At 39.4% G+C, this 24,065-nt stretch overlaps 1 protein-coding gene across 2 annotated transcripts; it reads left to right on the top strand.

The window, feature by feature from the left end:
- The first annotated feature begins 965 nt into the window (after positions 1–965).
- On the top strand, positions 966–22,813 carry pfdn4 (prefoldin subunit 4). Of its 2 annotated transcripts, none has more exons than XM_072556503.1 (4): positions 966–1,120; positions 18,286–18,393; positions 19,874–20,014; positions 22,338–22,813. In XM_072556503.1, exons 1-4 carry the CDS (start codon positions 1,097–1,099, stop codon positions 22,467–22,469), a joined length of 405 nt encoding a protein of 134 aa, XP_072412604.1. In that variant the 5' UTR covers positions 966–1,096; the 3' UTR covers positions 22,470–22,813. The 2 variants fall into 2 exon arrangements, with proteins under 2 accessions (XP_072412604.1, XP_072412603.1); XM_072556502.1 differs by lacking the exon at positions 966–1,120 and adding an exon at positions 1,481–1,516.
- The last annotated feature ends 1,252 nt before the right edge of the window (positions 22,814–24,065 follow it).

Below are 24,065 nucleotides of genomic sequence, written 5' to 3'. Positions count from 1 at the left end.
GGGGTGGGGGTTCTATATATAACTTTCAAAAGAGAGTCAAATCCTAATTATTTTATCTGCACTTTTGGTCCCCTTTTCGAAGGAAAGGTATTTTTTTTTATCAGAAGCAGCTCAGAGAGGGTTCACTAGGATGATCCCCAGTATGGAGGGATTTTCTTATGAGCAAAATCTAAATAGGTTGGGATTCTACTCATTGGAGTGTAGAATGAGAGGTGATCTCATTCAAACTTATAGGACTCTTAAGAGGCTTGACAGGGTAAATGATGAGAGGATAGGACCAGAGGATATAGTCTCTGAATAAAGGGTCCTTAATTTAAAGCTGAGCTGAGGAGGAATTTCTTCATTCAGAGGTTTGGGAGCCTTTGGGAACACCTTGCCACAGACAGCTATAGTTTCAGAGTCCATGTGTATATTTAAGGCTGGGATAGATCGATTCTTGATCAGTATGGGAATCAAAGGTTGTGGGGAAAGGGCAGGAAAATGGAATCCTATTGAATGGTGTAAAAGATTCAAGGGGCCAAATGGCCTACTATTTCGTTTGGTCTTCATTACGAATTGCTCTCCCCTTTCTGTATTTGCACACCTCCTGGCTTCTCCAAATGCCATTTCTGCATGTTGTGTGTAATTGAAACAGTCGCCACTAAGACCAAGTCTTACAGTCAGTTCTGAAGAAGGGTCATTGGACCCGAAACATTAAATGTGATTCCCCTCCGGAAATGCTGCCAGACCTGCTGAGCCTTTCCAGCAATTTCTGCTTTTGTTTTCTTGCCCCTGTTCTATGTTGTGCTGTGCCCTACTTTACTATTCTATCCTTTATGATGCAGCTTTGAACAGCTGCAATTTTATATCGGCAGAGTGCAATAGCGTGCCCTTTAAAAGTGACGATCCCTTTAAATGGACGGTACCACGTTGCCAAACCGGGTAAACGGTGAATTTCTCCGAGAATTTTCGCGCCGCCGTCATTTTTACGAGAGAATTTTTTTTGGGAGGGGTGCGCGGAGTGTATGCTGCACAGGCGTCGGGATCGGGATCGGGATCGGGATCGGGATCGGGATCTGTATTTGAGAACGGGCGGGTGGAAGAGTCCGGAAAAGAAATGGCAGCCACCATGAAGAAAGCGGTGAGTGTGTGAGAGAGGGAAGAGAGGGTGGAAGTATGTGTGTGTGAGAGAGGGAATGATACAGAGAGAAAGAGAGAAATGAAACAAAAAAGAAAGAAGATGATAGAGAGTGTGTGAGTGGACAGGCGAGAATCCCCTGTATCTGCCACCAGTCCCAAATGGGTCCCTTTGCGTTTATGTTGGGGCAAGTTACGTGTATACATTTGAAGATATTATCTGATTTGTGTATATAGTAATCTGTCTGGTCGTCTCAAGGTTTATTGTCAAATGCCAACACATTTACAGAGAAGAGTTTGTCTTAAGCCTTTGAGTCCAAATGTTCTGGGTTCAAGTCCATTTGTCTTTATGAAACTCACCAGCTGGTGCAGGGCATGCATGTGCCAGTCCCCAGTCCAGGTAAATATTTGCAGAGGTATCATCTAAGGGTAGACTCACCCATGGAAAGCAGTGATATTGGAGAAAAGTAAAATGTACCTCTACATGGTATTTAACTTCTCCACAGCACCATAAGCCTTATAAAGTCCATTCTCTGTTTCTCAATTTCTTCAGAATCTTGCAGGTGAAATTCAAACTGTGGAGTGATGCACTTTAGCAGAATGAAGAGACAATGTTGACCAAAGTATGACATTCTAAAGGGCCTTCAGGAACACAGAGACCTGAGGGAATACATGCTTCTATTTTTGCCTGGCAGCTACGCTGGGATCAGCTGATTATCAGCAGTGCTGGGGGCTCCTGATTGCAGGGCAAGGTTGGGCCTATCGTCAAGGTTGGCCTAGTGATTAAATGACAGCAACTCCGACGTTTGTGAGTCCGGTGGAGGAGTAGCAGTGCAGGTGTCATTGGTCAGCCGGCTCAGGACTTATGGTTGAGGCAGTGGAATGAAGATGAACTTTCTTTCAGTTTTATCTTTTTGTTTTTAAAATATTCAAGTGGCACTGGATTGTGGTGAGAGTTAATGCTTTTCGCTGTTTTTTTAAACTGTGTATTTCATTATATAAGGTACAATAAATCATCATTGAAAGTGGCAGGCTAGTTAAACGTAGTTTAATAAATAAATAGCATGCTGGGTTTTCAAAGTAGAGCCATGAGTACAAAAGCAAAGAAATCATGATGAACCTTTTACAAAACATTGGTTCAATCTTGCAATGCATAATATGTTCACTTCGGGACTCTCAACTTTAGGAAGTTGAAAAACAAAGTTCAGAAAAAAAAGAAAATGGTTCCAGAATTGCGGGGGAGGGGTGGAGGTGGTTGCTTTTGAATTGTGGATGGATTAGAGATTCTTCTGAAAGAAAAGAACGATGACAGGAGGTTTGCTTTTAAAATCATGTGGGAATGAAACGTAGAAGCTCTTATTAAAGATCTGTTATCCTCGGATAAATTCAAGGTTATCAGGCAGAGCAAACATGCTTTTTTAAAGGGAAATCATGTTTTAAATAATTTATTTGAGTTCTTTGAAGAAATATCTTGGTGGTAGTATCCGTACCTCTCAGCCAGGAGCCTGGGTTCAAGTCGTACCTGCTTCAGAGGCATGTAATTACATCTGTACAGGTTAATTTGAAGTAATAGCTCTTGATAAAGAGGAACTGGTGAATGTATTGTACTTAGATTTCCAGAAGGCATTTATTAAGATGCCATATCAAATATTATTAGGAAACATAAAACCTCATGATGTTGGTGGTAGCATATGGCATGGATAGAAGATTAGCTGGCTAACAGGTTGCAGAGAGTAACAATAAATGAGTCTTTTTCAGGCTAGCAGGATGTCACAAATGGTGAACCATAGGTGCCAGTCTGGGGTCTGAACTGGTTTTACAATTTATATTAATGATTTAGACAAATGGACTGAAGATATGACAACTAAATTTATTGTTGACACAAAGGCAAGAAAGGCAGTCATTTGTAGAGTAGGGCTTCTGACCTCTGGGCTCATCCACTCTGTTAGCTTCTCTTAGTGTTTCTTTTCCTTTTTCCCATCTTTCTTTGTGTTTCTTTCTTTTTTAATTTTACTTACCTCTTGGGAAGAACTCTGTCATGATGATAACATCCATCGGCGGCAGCGAGTGGGCCCAGCATGGTCATGGTGTCAGAGGCAAGTTTGGATTTCCTGTGGCTTCTGACGAGATGTTCCTAGTGATAACGCATCACTGCTGTGGTGAAGGCGAGTTTGGTTTCCCGACAGCATCTACATGCATTGCAGACTTGTGGACGTGGCAGCAGAGGCGAGTTTGAGCTCAGTGACTGCAAGGGCGAGGTGGGCTCTTAGCGGATTCGTAGCAGAGGTGGAGTTGAGTTTGGGCTAGTGGTACCCAGCGGCATCAACAGTGTCTGCATTGGGAAGGTCCATCAAGAACTTGTAGTGGTGAGGGCGTCAGTGGAGGCGAGTTGGCACGAAGAGGGACAACTTTCATTCCAGCAGCAGTGGCGCAGCAAAGGGGGGGTGATGCTTGGCCACTAGGCCCATGACTATGGCAGAGCACATAACAAGGTGCATCGTAAAACCAAATACCTTTTCTTTATTTGTCCATCTTTCTGCCTTTATATTCAATGTTTTGGTTTATTTTTCTGTATTTTTCTGATGGAGCCAATGAGTGGCAACACTACACAACACTGAGGGGCATGGATAGGATAAGTAGACAAGGTCTTTTCCCTTGGTTGGGGAAGTCCAGAACTAGAGGGCATAGATGTAGCGTGAAAGGGGAAAGATTTAAAAAGGGCCTCCGGGGCAACCTTTTCATGGAAAGGGTGGTGTGTATATAGAATGAGTTGCAAGAGGAAGTGATGGAGGCTGGCGCAATTACACCATTGAAAAGGCATCTGGATGGGTACAAGAATAGGACGGGTTCAGAGGAGTATGGGCTAATTGGTGGCAAATTGGACTAGATTAATTTTGAATATCTGGTTGTCATGGGTGGGTTGGACTGAAGGGTCTGTTTCCATGCCGTACAACTCTGACTTTCATTCTATTTCGTAACAAGATATTGTGACAATAAATAAATCAAATCCCAAAAGTGAATTGTGAAAAGGATCTGAGCCTGCAATGGGATATAGTTAGCTTAAGTGAATCGGCAAAGATCTGGCAAATGGAGTATAATGTGTTAAATTGTTTATTTTGGCAGACATAACACAAAAGAATCATGTTATCTTAATGGTGAGAAGTTTCAGTGCTCTGAGATGCAGAGAGATCTGAGTGCCCAAGTGCATGAATCACAGAAGATGAGTATGTAGGTTCAATAAGTCTTCAGGAAGGCTAATAGAAAGTCATGTTTTATTGTGAGGGGAATTAAATGCAAGAGTAGGGAGGTTATGTTTCAGTTATAGAGGGTATTCATGAGATTGCATCTTGAGTGTTGTGTACTGTACTGGTCACCGTACTTATGGAAGGATATGAATGCTTTGGAAGCAATCAGGAAAGGTTTACTGGTCTAACACCTGGAATGAGGGTATTGCCCCTTATGAAGAAAGGCTACATAGATTAGGCCTCCATACTCCGGTGACTTAATTGAAATGTATAAGATCCTGAGGAGACTTGAATAGGTAGAAATGGAAACAATGTTTCCTCCTTTGGGAGAATCCAGAACTAGAGGTCATTGTATTTTTAAAAATTGCTTATTTAAGATAGAAATGAGGAAAAAAAAGTTGAGGTTTGTGTCTCTTTAGACATTCCTGATAAATTATTGGGGATACACACGAATGTTAAGATGAGTTTAAAATCAGCCATGATTTTATTGGATGGTGGAGCAGGCTCAAAGGCTGAGTAAGACATAAGACATCGGAACAGAAATTAGGCCATTGATTCTGTTCTGCCATTTAATCATGGCTGATAAGTTTTACAACCCCGTTCTCTCACCTTTTCCCCATAATCCTTGATTCCCTCGATACTCAAAAACCTATCTATCTCAGTCTTAAATATACTCAATGACTTTGCCACAGATGGCAGTGGAGGTCATGCATTCCATAGATTCACCATGCTTGCTAAAGAAGTTCCTCCTTATCTCAGTTCTAAAAAATCTTCCCTTTACTCTTAGGCTATGTCCTCAGGGCCTAGTCTCTCTTAACCAATGGAAACATCTTCCCAACATCTACTCTGTCCAAACCATTCAGTATTCTGAATGTTTCAATTAGATCCTCATCCTCCTAAACTCCACCGAATGTAAACCTCCAAATGTTCCTCATATGTTAAGCTTTTCACCTCTGGGACCATTCTCGCGAAACTCTTCTGAACACACCCCAGGGCCAGTACATCCTTCCTGAGATATGGGGTCCAAAACTGCACAAAATACTGCAAATGTGGCCTGAACAGAGCCCTATAGAGCCTCAGAAGTACATCCTGCTTTTATAACCAAGTCCTCTCAAAATAAATGCTATCTTTGTATTTGTCTTCCTAACTACTGACTCAATTTGTAAGTGTACCTAGAGAGAAACCTGGAAGCAAACTTGCAAGTCTCTTTGCACTTCAGACTTCTGAATTTTCTCTTCATTTAGGAAATAGTCCTACTCTTGTGTTCGTATGTTCATAGCTAGAATCATCGTTTAAGAATAAGGAGCGTAATAGAGAGTCATGGAATCCTACAGCATGGAGAGAGGCCCTTTGGTGCAAAATGGTCCATGTGAACCAAAATGTCCATCCATGCTAATCCCATTTCATTGCACTTGGCTCATATCCTTCGAATCTTTTCCTATACATGCTTTTTAAATGTTGTTAATGTATTTGTCTCAACGACTCATGCTGGCAGGTCATTCCATATGCATACCACCCTCTGTAAAATGCAAGATTTCCCACTTATCTATATTAAACTCCATTTGCCATTTTATGGCCCACTTCCCCAGCTGATCAAGGTCCTGCTACAATTTCTGAGAAATTGTCCATGATACCACCTTCTTTAGTGTCATCAACAAATTTAGTAATCATGCCTTGTGCATTCTCATCCAAATCATTAATATAGATAATAAACAGTAATGGGCCGAACACTGACCCTAAGGTACTGCACTAGTCACAGGCGTCCAGTCCAACAAGCATCCTTCCACTATTACCCTCTGCTTCCTGCCTTTTTTAGGTTAAAGTTGAGGTGCATCCTTTTTCTTGGAAGGTCTTTGGAGCTCTGCCCTTGAAAGGGTAATTGAAGGAGGGTCATTGATTATTTTTAAGGCAGAACCAGAGAGATCCTTACTCAGGAATGTGACGAAGGTTATCTGTGGTAAGTGGGAATGTGGATAATCGAATCAGATTAATCCTGATATTGTTAAATATTTGGGCTGCTTCAAGAGATCAAATGGTCTATTCCTCCTCCTTTGTATACTTTTATATTATATAATTAAAATAAGGTGCATCATTTTTTCACAATTGTGATATTGTATAGCGAGCCATAATCATTGCATTTAATTCATTGCTTCTTTATTATCTTTCAATTCTTAATGATGAGCAATGAATCTGTTCAGATTCAGATCTGAATAAACCATTTTAAATGCTATCAAGTTCTATTGACGTCTGCTGAACCTATTCCATATTCCATGATCACCCTCAATGCAGACAGTCCCTCAGATAAATTTCCCTGCACAAATTGTGTCTCAAATGTTTCTGCCTGTTCCTTCCACTCTCAACTCTAATGACATGCCAGGAGCTCATGGACAACTTTGAATTGTCTCAATCTTAGTGACCATCACCTGCCTCTTCTACAAACCTCCGTTCCACCTGGCTAAAATTCCTTTAATATCTTTCCACAACCCACTCCACCCCCACAGTGAATGCTCTTCTATGCTGTTCTCTCTTATCTCCCCAGTGCCCTCACTGAGTTCATTTTGTCCATGTGATCAGTTCCCTGCAACATCAATCCAGTTACCACAAAATGACTGGTTTTTAACTTCCATCCTGGCCCCCATGTTAGCCAGTATTGTAAACTAGACTTTTTTTCCTCCAAATGATGTCCCCTCCTCTTGAAATGTTCCTCTCCTTAAAACATCTTGTCACCAACTTTGACCCCAACAACTTATTATTCCATTGTTAACCTACCTTCTGTTCAAAGTCCTTGAATGAGTTTGATTTATTGTCACATGTACAAGATACAGTGAAAAATGTGTGTGCTACACAGGTAGATTTCACCATACAAAGTGTATCAAGGTAGCAGAACAGACTATAGAAAACAATGTTACAGCTGCAGAGAAGGTAGAAAGAGAGAGATCAGAATTAACATTTGAGAGATCCATTCAAAAGTTTGATAAGAGTGGGGAAGAAGCTGTTCATGGACAAAATGAACTCAGTGAGGGCACAGGGGAGATAAGAGAGAACAGCATAGAAGAGCATTCACTGTGGGGGTGGAGTGGGTTGTGGAAAGATATTAAAGGAATTTATATTCTGCCCAATGGAAGAGGGTGGAAGAGATCATTAATTATGTTGCTTGCTGTCCTGAGGCAATAAGAAGTATAGATGGAGTCAATGGATGGAGGGCTGGTTTGCGTATTGGACTGGTCTACGTTCACAACCCTCTGTAGTTTCTCATGGTCTTCGGAAGAGCAGTTGCCATACCAAGCTGTAATGCATCTGGATAGGATGCTTTCTATAGTACATCTGTAAAGATTCATAAGAGTCCTTGCAGACATGCTGAATTTCCTTAGCCTCCTGAGGAAGTAGAGTCTTTGTTGTGGTTTCTTGACTGTTGTGTTGATGTGGATGGACCAGGGCCAGGAGTGTATTCACCTCCCAAATTAAATCACATCTTTCTCAGAACTCAATGTTTGAACACCTTTTGAAATTTCATTCCTACCATGCAATAAAGTGGGTCTCAGTATGGTCACAAATTGCATCCTACATTGTGACTCCTTGTCATCCACTCCCTTTGTCCTTCCTGATTGGCCTGCAGTATTGACATGCTTGACTTCATTGACCTTCTCCAATGCTTCTCCACTGTCATCCAACTGACTGGGAGATTATTTTTACCTTTTTCAGGAGACATTAGCATTGCTGCCAGGGCCATTACTTGTCCAGTCCTAATTTCCTGTGAGAAGGTGGTGATGAGCTGCTTTGAGCCAGTGCAGTCACCGTAACAGCAGTAAGCCATTCAGCTTCTTGTGGTTGTGCCACCCTTCATGAGATCTTCATGCCTTTAGCCCATAGCCCTTAATATCTATGCTTAACAAAAATGTGTCTATCCTATATTTAAAATAAACAACTAATCTAGCATCTACTGCTATTTGTGAAAGCGTTCCAAACAGTTTCCATGTTTTTGTTTGTGGAGGCGCTTCCTAACATTCTGGCACTAATTTTTACACTATGCTCCTCAGTTCTAGAATCTTCAACCAGTGAAAATAGTTTCTCTACTTGGCTTTTCTTGTTAATATAAGACCATAAGACATAGGAGCAGAAATGAGGCCATTCAGCCCATCGTGTGCACTGCCATTCAATCATGGCTGACAAGCTTATCAACCCTATTCTTCCGCTTTCTCCTTGTAACCCTTATTCTCCTTGAAACTCAAGAACCTATCTCTCAGACTTAAATATCTTGAAGACTTTGATCAGATCATTCTTTAACCTTTGTAGTTCTAGGGAAAACAGGCCTAATTGGTTTGATCTCTCCTTGTAGTGAAGTCCAGGTATCATTCTTGTCATTCTATGTTGTGCTCCCTCCAAGGCGAATACAATCAGTCCTCCATATCTGCGAGGGTTCCATTTTGGAGAAAGCCCGCGAATGATAAAATTTGGGAGTGCGAAGCTTGTTTAAAAGTATGTTAAAAATCCTGAATACATGAGTGAACTAGTGGACCTTGATATTTGTTCCATTTTCTTGACACGGATAGGTGAATTTGCAATTCGTGATTTCACGAATACAGAGGATTTACTGTATATCCTTCTTAAATTGTCCGGCTCAGATTTGCTCACAGTACTCCAGGTGAGTCTAATGAGGGTTTTACATAGATGCAGCATAACTTCTACACCCTTGTGCCCCAGTTTTCAGGATATAAAGGCCAGCATTCCATTAGTTATCTTGATTATTTTCTGCACCTGTTTGTGGTATGTTAAAAAATTTATGCACCTGAAGCCCCAAGTCTTTTTGGACCCGCTGTTTTTAACGTGCCATCAAGAAGGTACGATAATCTTTCCTTTTTCAGTGCAAAAATAGATAAATTCACACTTAATTACAGCGAATTTTATCTGCCACAGTTTTACCCATTCACCAGTTTATCAGTATCTCTTTGTAATTTCATGCTAACATCTACAATGTCTGCATTGCTACCGAATTTTGTGTCATTGGCAAATTTGAATGAATAACTTTCCAAACCATTATCTAAGTCATTAATGAATAATATGAATATTTAAGTCACCTTCCACTCAACTCATCTCCCAGCCATGTCACAAGTGTGCCCTCAATTCCATGGGCTTCTACCTTAGTTAACAGTCACTATGGAATGAAAGGCATTACTGGTGGGAAAGGAGTCCCCACAATTTTATCCAGTGGTGGTGAATTTATGGCAATATAGTTCAAAGTCAAATTGTGTGAATGTGGGAAAACATGCACCTGCTGGTGTCCCATCTGTCTGTTGCCTTTGCCCTTCCAGCTAGTAGAAGTTGTGGGTTTTAGAGGGACTGTCAAATGAGACTGGGTGAGTTGATTCAGAGAATTTTGTATATGATGCATAATACGAACACAGCATCGATTGTGGATTGGGTTCCAGACAAGCTGGCATCTTTATACTGGATGATATTGAGCCCCTTGTATTGTTGAGCCATCTGGCAGTGGAAAGGATTCTATCATGCTCCTGACACTTGTGCCTTCTGGTTTGTTGTCTGCTGCCAATCTTTCCGCTTTTGACCTGTACTTATCGCCATAGCTTTTTTTAATATATGGTTGGTTCCAATTTTCTCAATGGTGACTTCTCAGGATGTTGATGGGGGAGACATTCTGAAATAATAATGCTGGTGAATGTCAAGGAGGGCTGGTTGGATCTCTCTTGTTTGTGATGGTCATTGCCTGGCACTTGTAGTGTGAGTGCTACTTGCCAAAAGATCGTAACTCATGTTAATACTATGTACGTCAAATCCTAGTGAGGAACGTTTATAGCCTTAAACCTTACATTTAGACTAAAATGTAATGCTGAAGTTTAGAACACATTTGCTGCACACTAGAAAATAGACAGGCAGGAAGGCTCAGAAAAAGGGGAGCACTCAAGGAATGTAGAAGATAGGGACATCTGTGCTCACCAAGTGAGGCAATTAAGAACATTTGCCTTAGCATCGGTGAATCCAATGTGATAACATTCACAGCCGTTCCCTTGTGAAATTAATGACAGTGTTTGATTCTGACCCTGAAATGAAACTTGGGTACTATCAAAAGCCATTAATTGACGGTCAGATCCTGTCCTTTATAATGGATTCTTATTACCCCTTGCAAGTGGAGCAGACACAGAGAGAAAAACATCTTTGCTGTTACAAGACCCTGCCTTGAGAGTTCAAAAGGACATGAGAGAGAGCGAGAGACCAGACCATTTTAGTGCTGAGGCTGCTGAAGCCAGTAGAAAATTAACTCTTAGTACTTACCTGCTATGGATTGAATTTATTGCATTTTGGGACTTTATGATGATATTGAGTAGCCATTACCGGTTATTAAATACAAACTCTGTGAAGGGTATATTGATGAAGCTTTAACTTGTGTTCTTGCAGACCACTCTACAGACCTTACAGACTGTCCCACTGTCAATCCTAACTGATCAGATCTTGTGTCTTATTTGAATTTGAATCACAACCCTGAAAAGAAAGCATGTTAAATTCAAAGACTAAAGAATCAGTTTAAATGCAACCTTGCGGTGGCATCTCAGCCTCAGGTACAGAATGATTCAGTGCTTAAAAAGCAGGAGTCTGCTGCTAGCTTGGAAATTATTCTGGGCCTAACATTGAAGAGATTCTGGCATAATTTAATGGTCAAAAATTGCTAAAATGACATTTTGTAAAACAATTGTATCTGACATGTGAGCTGTGCAAGGTTACCTTATGAACTCTCCAATTAGCTCAGACTGGTATGCATTTATGATTGGAGTTTGTCTTGCTAGCAGGAGCCTAACTCAGCTGGGTATGTTTTTCCCACCTGATGAATGGCTTAGGGCCTGTAGAAGTGATTAGTCAAGTGTACACAGACCTGTCAATTAACTTTTCTTCCTTACGATTTATTGTCTTTCACTGTTATGTGTCTAATTAAGAAAATGCAACATTTTTGTAAACTTTTGTATAAAGGAAGCCACTTTATATCAGTACATCGGAGTAGCCTGCTGGGGCACTTGAAGAGTTGTTACCCCACACTCCTAGGTTATTAGAATCTAGCTAGTTTAGCTTGTAGGTATCAGTGTTATGTTGTCACATTGATAAATAAGGGGGGTGACTAAAATTAAACTAATCTGTCTGTAAAAGGGTTTTTGATTCCAGACTTCCAAAGAGTACGATCTCTGGACGAACCAAGAGAAAGGCTTTACAGGTCTGAGCCCATAAGGGATTCCCTGGGCCATCTCAAATCTCTACTTTAACACCAGAATGAAACCTAGTTTCTTACATCCGAATTTTTTTTTTAATTGTGGGGGTCAGTTACTGAACATATTTACAAGTGGCTGTCACTTTATGTTTAACACAGACTAAGATGTTTCTTAAACAACAAAAGCATGATTATATTATACTGACAAAAAAACCGGTTTGAAGGATTTTGTTACAAATACAGAAAATAAATCAGATTTGTTTTATTCCTTTTTATATTAGTGATTTTCTTACAAATGTGCAAACCTCGTAAAAATCCCCACCATCTCCTTACTAAGACTCATTGCTCAGACTCAGGCTGCACTACTGTTTCCGTGTAGCTACAAGATGTTTTTTGCCTTCAGCTAGTATTTCTCTCAAGGTACCTAAAATAAATTGCAAACTAATCTCACTATGACTTTAACTTCAGAGTAACTGCAAGTTCCTTAAACCCTTACTCTGTATCTCATTGGACTCTTTTTGCTGTGCAACCGTGTTTGGTTTTCTCTAACCTTTTCAGTGCACTGAACTGTTCACTACAAGGCATTAAAGCCTCACTTAAAATACATGTAAGCAAACAGACCTCTAGACCTTTTGGCAACAATCCACAAGCGCACTCAAAAGTGGAAATAAATAATGTCTCACCCTCTTTAACACACAAAATACAAATTCAGTTTAAAGTTATACATTCTGTGCATCATTGAGAGTCTCCATTTCTGTAATAATGGTGGAAGGAATATGCTTGATGAAACAGCTGAAATATTTGGTCCTAGGATGCTACCCTGAGGAACTCCTTTAGTGGTGTCCCAGCATTGAAATGATTTTCCGGCATTAACCACAATAATCTTCCATCATGCTAAGTATGTCTCCAGCCGGTGGAGAGTTGTTCCCCTCATTTCCGTTGACCTTAATTTTGTTTGGACTGGTTAATGCCACACTGAATCAAATGCTGTTGTGTTAACAAGGATCTTACTCTTATCTCTGTTCTGTCTTATTTCATCCAATTCCATTCTTAATTACATCTAATTGTATCTAGATAATGGTTCGAAATGGCTTCTTTTCCTGCTTCTGCACTGTTATCCAAGATCTTTCTTTGGTCTTCTCCTACTTCACATCTGCATGTTGCCTCTGGCTGACACCATTTGAAAGCATAGTGTTAATTAGTTTTGTCCACAACCTCTTTCTCTCTCAGCTCCTCCACTGTTGCTAAATTATGAGACTGTTTATATGATGTTATGTACTGAGTAAGCAGAAATTTTATCCAAATAAATATTAGACAATTGAAGCTGTTGCGTTAGTCCCCACTTCAAATTCCATTGCCTACTTACTGACTGTATCATTCTCCCTGGCAATAACCTCATGGCAGATTAGTCTGTTAATAACCACGGTGTCATAATCAGATATTGCTAAAGAGAGGGCCATGTTTCCAAAGCTTTTCACTTTTTCACATCAAGATCCATGCAAAATTGTCAACTTCCAACCAATCATTGGGTTTGAATCTGTAAAATATGGTTTTTTATCAAAGTTCTTGCCTCCATTTGACACCTGGTTTTCAAAATAATTGGTAACCTTTTCTCCCAATCATTACCAACAGGCAGAGATTTTTTTTCCTGTGTGGGGATCATAAAATATTAGTGGCACCTTTGTGTACATGATGGAAGGGGAGTTTTTGAAAGGACTGTAAAACCAAATTATGAGATACTAAAATGAAGCACCAGCTGTGAAAATCATTCATCCTCACAAAAGTATAAGGTATTAAATGTCAGAGGGCAATCTGCACTATTAAAGTTTTTCTCTTTTATGACTGAATGTGTTTGTGAGGTTGAATTTTAAGCAGGAAATTTCATAATGCCAACTGCTAAAGAGCACAGTCAGCTCAATTTTCTCTGTGGATATAGATGGATAAGCAGCAAGTTGGTAATATATTTAGACAGGAGAGCTGACATACTGGGTGCTTATAAGATAATGTTTATCGGAAATTTGTTGGAAAAATATCATTGCATGAAATATCATGATTTTTTGATTCAATAATGGTATGTGGACATCACTAGCTTAACCAGTGTTTATTGCCGATCCCAAGTTGCCCTTGAGAAGCTAATTGTGAGTTGCATTCTTGAACCACTGCAGTTCATTTGGTTAAGGTAGACCCTCTGCCATCAGATCCAGTGGCACTGAAGAAAGAGAAATTTATTTCCTCATTAGAAAGGTGAATATCTTGGAGGGGAACTTGCAGTTGTTGGTATTCTCATGTATCTGTTTCCCTTGTCTTTTTAGCTGGAAATGATTGTGGAATTGGAAGGTGCTGCCTATAGGACCTTGGTGAATTTCTGCCATATATCTTGTAGATGGTACTCAATGCTGCTACTGAATGTTGGTGATGGAAGGAAGCAGTAACTGTTGTGGATGTTATGCCTAAAGTAACTTCACACAGGCTCAACCCATCACCACGCCACCCTTTATTTGCATGTTGAGAGTCTTTGACACTGATCCAGCTCCTTCAAAGCTGACGCTGAATGAGCAGGATGTCTGACACTCCTGTTTATCTGTGTCAGCCAAGGCTCCCTGATCGGACCAGATTCCCAATCAGGGAAATCATATTCTGTGAGGTCCACCAGGCTGACCTCATAACAGTGACAGTCACATGGGCTGTTTTGTTGTGGATGATCTCAAGCTTCTTGAGTGTTGATTGAGCTATATTTATCAAGGAAAATGGGAATATTTCATCACACATCAGCATGTGGCTTCTTTATGGTGGATTGGCTTTGGGGAGTCAGGAGGTGAATTAGTCACTGCAGGATTCCTAGCCTCTGACTTGGACTTGTAACCAGAATATTTATACGGCTAGTTCAGTTTCTGGTTAATGGTAACTCCCAGGATGTTGATGGTGGAAAATTCAGTGATGGGGATGCCGTTGAATATTAGTGGGTGATATTTAGTTTTTTTTTCTCCTGTTGAAAATGATCACTTAAGTGGCCATAAGTGCCATTTTCCACTTGTCAGCACAAACCAAGATATCATCCAGGACCTGCTGCATTTGGACTACTTCAGTATCTGAAAAGTTGTGCATGGTGCTGGTGCAATCATCAACAACAGTCCCCACCTCTGACCTTATGATAAATGGATTGCCATTGAAGAAACAGCTGAATATGGTTGGCTTGAGACATTACCCTGATGAACTCCTGCAGAAATGTCCTGGAGCGGAGATGACTAACCTCCCTCCAACAGCGACAGTTATCTTCCTTTGTGCCAGGTGTGACTCCAGTCAAAAGAGTTTTCTCCCTAAATCTCATTGGCTTGTTGCCTGGGCTGGAGAGTTTTAGTTAAGAGAAACTGGATAGATTGGAGCAAAAGAGATTGCGGGAAGGAGGGGTGGGAACATGTTTATGATGTATAGACTTAAGAGGGACATAGATAGGATAGACAGGAAAGAACCTCTTTCAGCTGGTGGACAGATCGATAACCAAGAGCATAGATTTAAGCTAAGGAGCAGGAGGTTTAGAGAGGATGTGGAAAAAAAAACATGATTCACCCAGAGAATGATGGGAATCTGGGCTTCAATGTCTGGCAAGGTGGTAGAGGCAAAAATGCTCAACATTTAAGAAGCATTTCATTGTGTATTTGCAATGCAATGCTGTCAGCCAAATGCTGGAAAATGGGATTAGAATAGTTCAGTGGTTGTTTTTAACCAGTGCAGACATGAAGCACCGAAGAGCCTTTTTCTCTGCTGTAGATCTCTACAATTCCAGTTTTGTTAGGGTTCCTTGATGGAGCCTTTGTGTGAAGGGCAGTCACTCCCACCTCCTGCAATTCAGCTCTTTTTCCATACTTCAACTAAGGCTACATTAAGGTCAGAAACTTAGTAGCCTCGGTCGAAACCTAAACTGAACATCAGTTAGCAGGTTATTGCTAAGCAAGTGCTTCTTGATAGCACTGTCGATGTCATCTTTCACCAAATTTGTCAGCACGTAATGGGAGGAGTTGTGAATCATCACAAACTGTGCAATTGGCAAGTGTAAATTCTATCATTCCACTCTCAAAAATGGCATTTTACATTGACCTTCACCACGTGTGAATTAAGCTGCTGTATTTGTACTTTGCCATGCAAAGTAAATTAATTGGAAAGTATCATTTTTAACAATATGGTAATTTCTGCTGATTGCCAAACAATCTCTTTGGCAGGAAGTCTGCAATTAGAAGTGTGGAGAGCCAGATAGTGACTTGTACACACCATATTTTACCTTATTACTTTTTTCCATTTTTTTTCTCATTTCAATCTTTACTTATTTCTCTCCTGTACCTGATTTGACATTACATTCACCCATCCTAATTTGTAACCTTTCTCAATTAAACCCTTTTACTCAAGCATTGCGTCTCATGAGGTAAAGAGATCCAGTATTCGTCCTGTCATTCACCAAGTGCCAGTTTACCCAATGTCCTCTGTTTGCTTTTATCAACTCTTACTTCTGGAAACTTTGGGTAAAATATCTTTTGAGCTGAAGAGCACAGAAACAAGTCTAACTGAGCGCAAAGTGCCTTGCACCAACAATTTTTTTAGTGAGAGATAATCTTAGTTCTAAAATCAAAACCTAAAATCAGTATAAATAAAGATAAGATATAGTAATGGTGGTGAATCACTTGTGGCAGTTGTTGCTATATGCTGTGATGGAATCCTCTACTTTTGATCCTTTTTGATTTTTGGTATTAATGGAATAAACGGTTCCAAGTGATGCTATTCAGTTATACCTAGCAACAGAAAGGGGCTTCTTGTACAGTTTTCTATTGATCACTTAGTGTAATTTTGGAGGTTGCTGAAGTGGATTTTAAAGGTACACATAGAGAATGAAGCGGACTGCATGTGAGGAGAGCACTTGGCACCTCAACTACATAGAATCTCTGTGAGAGATTCAGTGAAGAGTTGAGAGAAGCTGGATGGCTCTGTACTGTTTGAACTCAAAGTAAGATTATTGGCTGGTGGCTTATTGTAGGAATAAAGGCATAGTCCTGTGGATGCTGGAAATTGAAAGAAACACAGAGAATGCTGGAGAACCCAGCAGGTCTGGCAGCATGTATGAAGAGAGAAACAGAGTTCATGGTTTGTGTCAAGTATGATTGTTCTTCAGAACTGAGACATGACAGATATGAAACTGAATTATTGTTGTCAGTACATACTGACAATCGGCGATTCTGTATATTGATTTGCAACTTCAAGTTTTCTCTCACTTGGAATATATAACTGCACCACTATTTACAGTAGGCATACAAGTCAATAATCTTTCAGAAATCATATTCATTGTGTTTTATTTTAAAACTTTAAGCAGGGTGGACATTCTTAAAGGATCTATGCCAGAGCTGTAATGCTATTGCCAATTTACAACGAAGGGTACATTTTGTAACTACATCTGACTGCTTGTGTGTGATATATGGTTTTTCTTGACTGTGTGGCTGGGGAGAAGGGAAATATGGCACAGTGGCACTGTTGCAGTTAATGAAGCATTACTGGGTATAATGTCGGCAGTTTCATGAATTTCAAAATCAGAATGTCATTTTTCATTTCCAGCCTAGATCAATAATGTGTAAGCTCTTGTTGGTGATTTAGTGTGCAGAACCTTATCACTCAATTCCTGACTGAGAAGTATTGACGTTTCTGCACTTGTAAGAATGTTAGTTTGTAAACCAATACAGCTGTGATTTATTTTTCCGATTTTCTGTCTTTAATTTAATGTTTTCCAGTTGCAGTAGCTAACTTTTTGTACATAATTCTGTAGTTTTGCAAATGATTTACTAAGTTTTCGATTTAATTGTATACTTTACATTCAGAAAGCTAACTTACTGACTCATTCACAGAGAAATCAACTTGAATCAGTGGAATTTCCATTATCTACGCTCGTAATTATCTGCTTTCTTCAATAGCCATTCTGCAGGATAAAATCTTGCATGAAACATTCTGTCATTGTGTACCTTGCAAGCATCATTTTCTTATCTGAAATAATCAACGATCAAGAAAAGTTCAATTGAATTTGCAATATAATATGCTACACTTGGTCTTGTCTTCAAAGCTGTGCTTAGTGTGGAGCAACAGTCTGTCTACAAAATCAAGGGACTCTTGGTTACCTGTCAATTTCCACTTTCCACTAGAGTGACTCACTTTGTCTATTGTGAGTTGTTGGACATTCCTCTGTGCACAACAGAATCCATTTCTCTATGATACACAAACATGTTAGTTTGCAGCTGTTGAAATTGCATTTTTCCAATAATTAAAGAAAGTTTTAGTGAAATGGTTTCATTGGGTGTAGTGTTTACTATGCATAGTTTTATACAATATAAAGGAAAGGAATCTAGCACTTTGCTGTTAATATACAATACATCTACCCATTTATTTATATGCTTTGCGATTCTACTTGACAGATGTTACTGAGAGGCAAAAGTGAGGACTGCAGATGCTGGAAACTAGAGTCTAGATTAGAGTGGTGCTGGAAAAGCACAGCAGGTCAGGCAGCATCCGAGGAGCAGGAAAATCGATGTTTTGGGCAAAAACCCTTCATCAGGACTGTTACTGAGAAAACATTACATAGTGTGGTTTAGATCTCTGATTATTTTAAATTTGGAATCAGTTTGTATGTACGTAAATACATGAAAAATGTGTTTATTTTGACAATAAATTTTATTTGTTTTACAGGCAGTAGAAGATGTTAATGTTACCTTTGAAGACCAACAGAAAATTAATAAGTTTGCAAGAAATAATAACAGGCTTATAGAGCTTAAAGAGGAAATAGAACTGAAAAAGGTAAATACAGAGTATTGTACAATGAATATGGTTTGTGGAGAATTTGTTATTTAGGTATGTTAAAAGCTGTATAAATTCACTGAATTGAGGGTTGAGGGTTGTCCTCAAACAGATTTGCTCTGAGTAGTTTATCACAAGAAGAGCAAGTTGTTTTCATGTAGTGCCTTTAATATGGTATATTGTCCAAAAGCTCTTCAGAGGAGTTTTATCAAATTAGTCCACAAAATAAATATGTAAGGTGGCCAAAAGGTACTGACAAAGAAGTAGTATTTAAGATCTTGAAGATGGAACGAAAGGTTGAGATGCAGAGGGATACGGCTGAGATAGAGCAATTTAAAATTAGGGATGTGTGAGAGGTCAGCATTAGAGCAGTATAATTATCTCAGAGTTGCAGAGATGGGGAGAAGGAGGGCTGTAGAAGAATTAAATATGGGGGCGGCACGGTGGTTCAGTGGTTAGTACTGCTGCCTCACAGCACCAGGGTCCCAGGTTCGATTCCAGCCTCAGGTGACTGTCTGTGTGGAGTTTGCACATTCTCCCCGTATCTGCATGGGTTTCCTCCGGGTGCCCGTAGTGTTAGGTGCATTAGAGAAATGAGACTGGGTGGTTTATTCTTTGGAGGGTCAGTGTGGACTTGTTGGGCCGAAGGGCCTGTTTCCACACTATAGGGAATCTAAGCTAATCTTAAAGCTGAGGCATTGCTTAACTGGGAGCCAGTTTAGATCAGTGAGCAAAAAAGTGAGGGTCCATGATTTGGTAGAAGTTAGGACAAGACTGCAGAGTCTTGGATGACCTTCAGTTGAAAGAGGATAGAAGATGGGAAGCTAGGTGTAGATTACAATAGTCAAGTTTGGAGATAACAAAAGTAAACCGATGAGGAATACAGTTGCATACATGTTTAAGCAACGGCAAAATTGAACAGTACGTGAATGTGAACCAAATGGTTATCTTGATGGCATGACAGTGAAGTTGTATTTACCTGAACTTAAATGCAGTGATTTTCAACTTTCTAGCTTCAAGTAGACATTCTAGAAATAAACAACCACTCATTTGAGTAACCTATCTTACTGGATGCTTTAATAGTATGCTCATCTGCAGTGGAATTAATCGTGTAAGGACTCACAAAAAAAAACCTTTACTTACTTTGTGAATCCTATTTTAAGATTTTGAAGAATCTTATGTTCCACCAAGCCACAGATGAATGCAACAAAACTACTCTGAAAACTTTCTTTTTAAGTTTAACAGTTAGAGCAAACAGATAAATACAGTACAACCTCGATTATCCAAATTTTGGATCATCTAAACAAGATCTCAAGGTCCCAATGCTTGGGTAGATTGAGTTATCCAAACATTCGATTTTCTGAACAAAATACTCCCCGCCCGTGTCGTTTGGATAATCAAGATGGCCCTGTACTTCATTATGTGTAGTTATAAATGGTTTATTTGTTCAATGCCACTGATCTTGTGTGATTCAACTTAGAAACAGTTACAGAACCTAGAAGATGCCTGTGATGATATAATGATGCTTGATGACGATACAATGCTGGTGCCGTACCAAATTGGAGAGGTTTTTATTAGCCATTCCCAGGATGAGACACAGGAGATGCTAGAAGCTGCAAAGGTAATAAATGTCTTGGCTGTCTGATGCTTGCTTCTAATGTTTCAGTTTACCAATGAGTAATTGCACTTAGACTGGTTAGTCTTCTACTACATGTTAGCGTGAATCAATACTTGTAAGATTGCTGTAGCTGAGACCTTACTATCACACAGTTAAAGTTGTAGAGCTACGTTACTTATTTCAAAATTGTCAAGCATTTCCTGTTAACTTTGAGTTGCCATGTATAAAAAAAATTCAAATGTCTTCAATATAACAAGTGGTGGTGCTGCCAAGTTGTTTAATTTGAATTGTATGTTTAGGTAAAAATTAAGAAGCATTTGTATTATCATTTTCCCAAACTTTTCACATGATTCCTATATAATGACTTAGATTATAATCTATCAGCTGCTGTTACGTGGGAAAACATACAACAATGAGATGAATGACCACTTAAGTATCTTTCGTCTGCTGGTATTAATTAAAGTAGATAAATTGGCCTGAAGCATTCCATAGCACCATGGAATCTTTTGTTTCCAACTGTACCAGGAAAAAAAAGGTTTGAATTCACCACTTTTCTGACAAAACAGTACACTCTTGGGTTTGCACCAGACAGTCAACTTGTCTTTTGTACAAAATAAGCCTCCTGCAAGGCAAGATTAGAAATGGGGCAGAATGTAATGATGTGGTATGGACTAATGTATGTTTTTTAAAAAGTGCTCTAAATATCTTTGTAGCTGTTAAACTAACACTTTGTGTAAAGTGGAATAACTAGTTTACTAATGCAGTGCTGACATTAGAGTAGATTAGAGTGGTGCTGGAAAAGCACAGCAGGTCAGGCAGCTTCCGATGAGCAGGAAAACTTAACGTTTTGGGCAAAAGCCCTTCATCAGGAATGAAGGGCTCTTGCCCGAAGTGTCGATTTTCCTGCTTCTCGGATACTGCCTGACCTGCTGTGATTTTCCAGCACCACTCTAATCTAAATTGTGATCTCCAGCATCTGCAGTCCTCATTTTTGCCTATGCACTGTAGGCAACTTTACAGAGCAGTTAATTCTGTTTTCTTTTGCTCACACATGGAAATTAGATAGGCAATCTTCTCTCTGAAAACTTCTTCAGTAATCTTTATGATTTGGAGAAGGTGGTTTCCGTATTTTTGTAATCTTATCAAAACAAACCATTTCTATTACCTCCATATCTTGATATTGAATTGGTGGGAATTGGAGGAAGAAAACATGGTGAAAATTATGCATGTGTGAAATAGGTTACTGGATACAGCATAATCTGCAATACCAGAGTGGACTGACATAAATTCTACACAACCTTGATTGCCTCTGCCAAAATTGCCCACTTCTGCCACTACAAGTTCCTTCGGGGGTTCCTCATGTTCTTTAATGCCAGCTATTTTCTTAAACCTCTTGTCTGATTAACAATCACCTCTAGCAGAAAGTGTAAGGATCAGAGATGTGTTCATCATCAACAAGATAAGCTATCCATTCAGTCAGTTTTGGTCTCTCTCCAAATCCTCACTTTGTGACCATGTTGAAGTTCCATTCTGCACTGCTGTACACTCTTTGCTCCTGTACCCTTTATGCCACCTTATATATGGTTGACCGCACCATTCTTCAGTTCAGTTGTATTTTGTGCTGGCTTCCTTTCATTCTTGCCTATTCAATTATGGTAAAAGCATTTCTAGCAAATTTTTTTCTTTGAATAAGTTTCTTTCGAGTCACCCAAAGATCAATCCTTTACCCCTCCTCGTACACATACTGCTCCTTCGTGGCATCATCCAAAGACATGGTATTCATAATCACATAAGCTAACAGTACCCAACTGGACTTGTGTATTGCTATTGTCCATCATTCCACAATCATCTGCATTCTGTTTGTCATTTAAGCACTGGATTAGCTACATCATCCTCCCTCCAGTTAGACACTCCTACCACATAATTGTACTTTACTGCTAGCCCTACTTCCTTCCCTGGGCCGCTGTGTCCACATGACACAGACTGTAATGTTCTGATCCTGTTTGACCCAGGGTTGAGTTTCTAACCCCATACACAGTCACTCATAATTCTTGTGCCAATCTTTGTACCTACCCCAGCCCATCTGTTACTAAAACCCTTATTAATGTCCTTCATTCCAGACTTGATAACTGCAATAACTTCCTGGTAAGCCACCCATTCTCTATTAGCTCTTGTAAAACTCAGCTACAAGCTCAGTCTTTATTTAAGCATTTAAAATAATCTCAAGTTTTATGGGCAAATCAATTAATATAATTTTTAAATTAATGATCATTTTAATTTTCTTGATTGTTTGTATCTTGACAAGACTTTAAACTTTATGTTTCAGCAAAGTTTCCAAGATGAGATCCAGGCTTTGCAGACCCGCGTGGAGACAATTCAACAGGTGTTATCAGATCTCAAAGTCCAGCTCTATGCAAAATTTGGAAACAACATTAACCTTGAAGCTGAAGACAACTGACCTGTTTATTTTCACCTGTCATGTTTCACTCGATTAAATGATTTAACTTTTGCAAAAAAAAAGTCATCACTTTGTTCATGTTTTTGAATGGAATTTTAAAATTTTTGGCCTGCAACTCCACTTCTTTGATGAAAACATTATTTTATACCTGCTTGAATTTGTTATTTATTTGTTACAGTTGATCTACATTCTGATTTTTGAATTTTCTGTAAAATAATCAGCTGTTAAAATGATTTCCTAATTAGGGATTTAAATTAAGCTTTCACATTCAAATAAATAATGTGACTGTCCTGATGTGACTTGCATAATCCACCTACTCAATAAAATAATTAAGCTTGCGCAAATACACTGGCTTTAACATTGCTACAACGCAAAAGGTTTAATGTCCTTGTGGTCAAATTTTAAATTTTATATCTTATATTCCTTGGAACCAGAGATTTTCTTTTACTGTTGAAATCTCCGATATTGCTAAATATTCAGTTAGCATTTTAAGGGACAGTATATGGATGTGTGTGTGGGTTTGCACAATTAGTCAAATTAAAAATGTTGTTTGGTTCTCTTTCATTTTACAAGGCTGTTACTCCAGGATCATTCGAAACTAACACTCTATGTATAAATAAATGCTGCTTTTATAGGTAACTGCACTTTCAGGCCTTATTAGAAAAATTGAAACCCAGAGATTTAAAGGGAAGTGACATTTTGCGTATTACACAAAAAAAAAGAATAGTGTCGAATGGTTGGTTATTTTTCACACTGGAAATATATTGTCGGAGAAATTTGCCCAAAAGGTTAGAGATCACAAAACACAGCTTGAACTGAAATTGACAAACAGTTTATTGCATGCGATATCACTGGAAGAGAAAATGACTAGGCTGCCACAGAACTGATGTCCAGGTAGATCAGAATTTCTCTTCCCAGAGCTGAGGCTGAGACCAGTTTTATTATAATGCTGCACAATATGGCTGATTAAGAAATGAGGAAATTACAATGTATCTAGAAATGGAGTAATCTAGTTACAAGGATGCTAATTAGAAAAGTTATTGGATGAATGTCCTGTTCCTTCGCACAATGCAACATCCTGACAGTATCGATGGTTCCGTCCCTCTTCACAGGTAGGTGTTAATGTCTCCTCTGAAGTGATGAGGTGCTTCCATTGCCCTGTTCTCAGAGCAATGTTCTTGCTGATGTCTTTCTATCTGACCTGCTGTTTGTGTGGCTTTGGTATTGCTGGGTTGTGAAACTGCCCTTGGGGCTTTGAGATATTTGTGGTGCTCTGTCATTGTTAGCAAGCTTAAAGTGTATTATCTTGTCTGTGTGGGCTGACTGATTTGGCTTGTGAGCCTGCTTAGGAACTCTGGGTGTTTTTGGTACAGTTTGGCCAATTTTGCTTTTGTGGGCCTATCGTGGGTTGACAGATCTTTTACCGCATATATACATGGATGTCTGCTTGGGTTGCCGTGGGATTACTGTTTTTGTTATATTGATGACTGCATTTGGATACATGAGGTGTAATTTGAAAGGATGCAAATGGAACAGTCTGCAATGTCATAAACATAATGAGGATAGCAACAGACTTCAAGGATTCAGACTAATTGT

The sequence above is a fragment of the Chiloscyllium punctatum genome, chromosome 37, assembly GCF_047496795.1.
Source record: "Chiloscyllium punctatum isolate Juve2018m chromosome 37, sChiPun1.3, whole genome shotgun sequence".
In the NCBI taxonomy this organism is placed as follows: Eukaryota; Metazoa; Chordata; class Chondrichthyes; order Orectolobiformes; family Hemiscylliidae; genus Chiloscyllium; species Chiloscyllium punctatum.
This window is presented reverse-complemented; position numbering and strand designations above follow the sequence as displayed.

What these genes read in the sequence shown, in the direction of transcription:
- pfdn4 (XM_072556503.1), top strand. Translation starts at nt 1,097, where the DNA reads ATGGCAGCCACCATGAAGAAAGCG. An exon ending in AGGAAATAGAACTGAAAAAG is followed by an intron (nt 18,394 to 19,873) that starts GTAAATACAGAG and finishes GATTCAACTTAG; the next exon opens with AAACAGTTACAGAACCTAGA. An exon ending in AGATGCTAGAAGCTGCAAAG is followed by an intron (nt 20,015 to 22,337) that starts GTAATAAATGTC and finishes TTTATGTTTCAG; the next exon opens with CAAAGTTTCCAAGATGAGAT.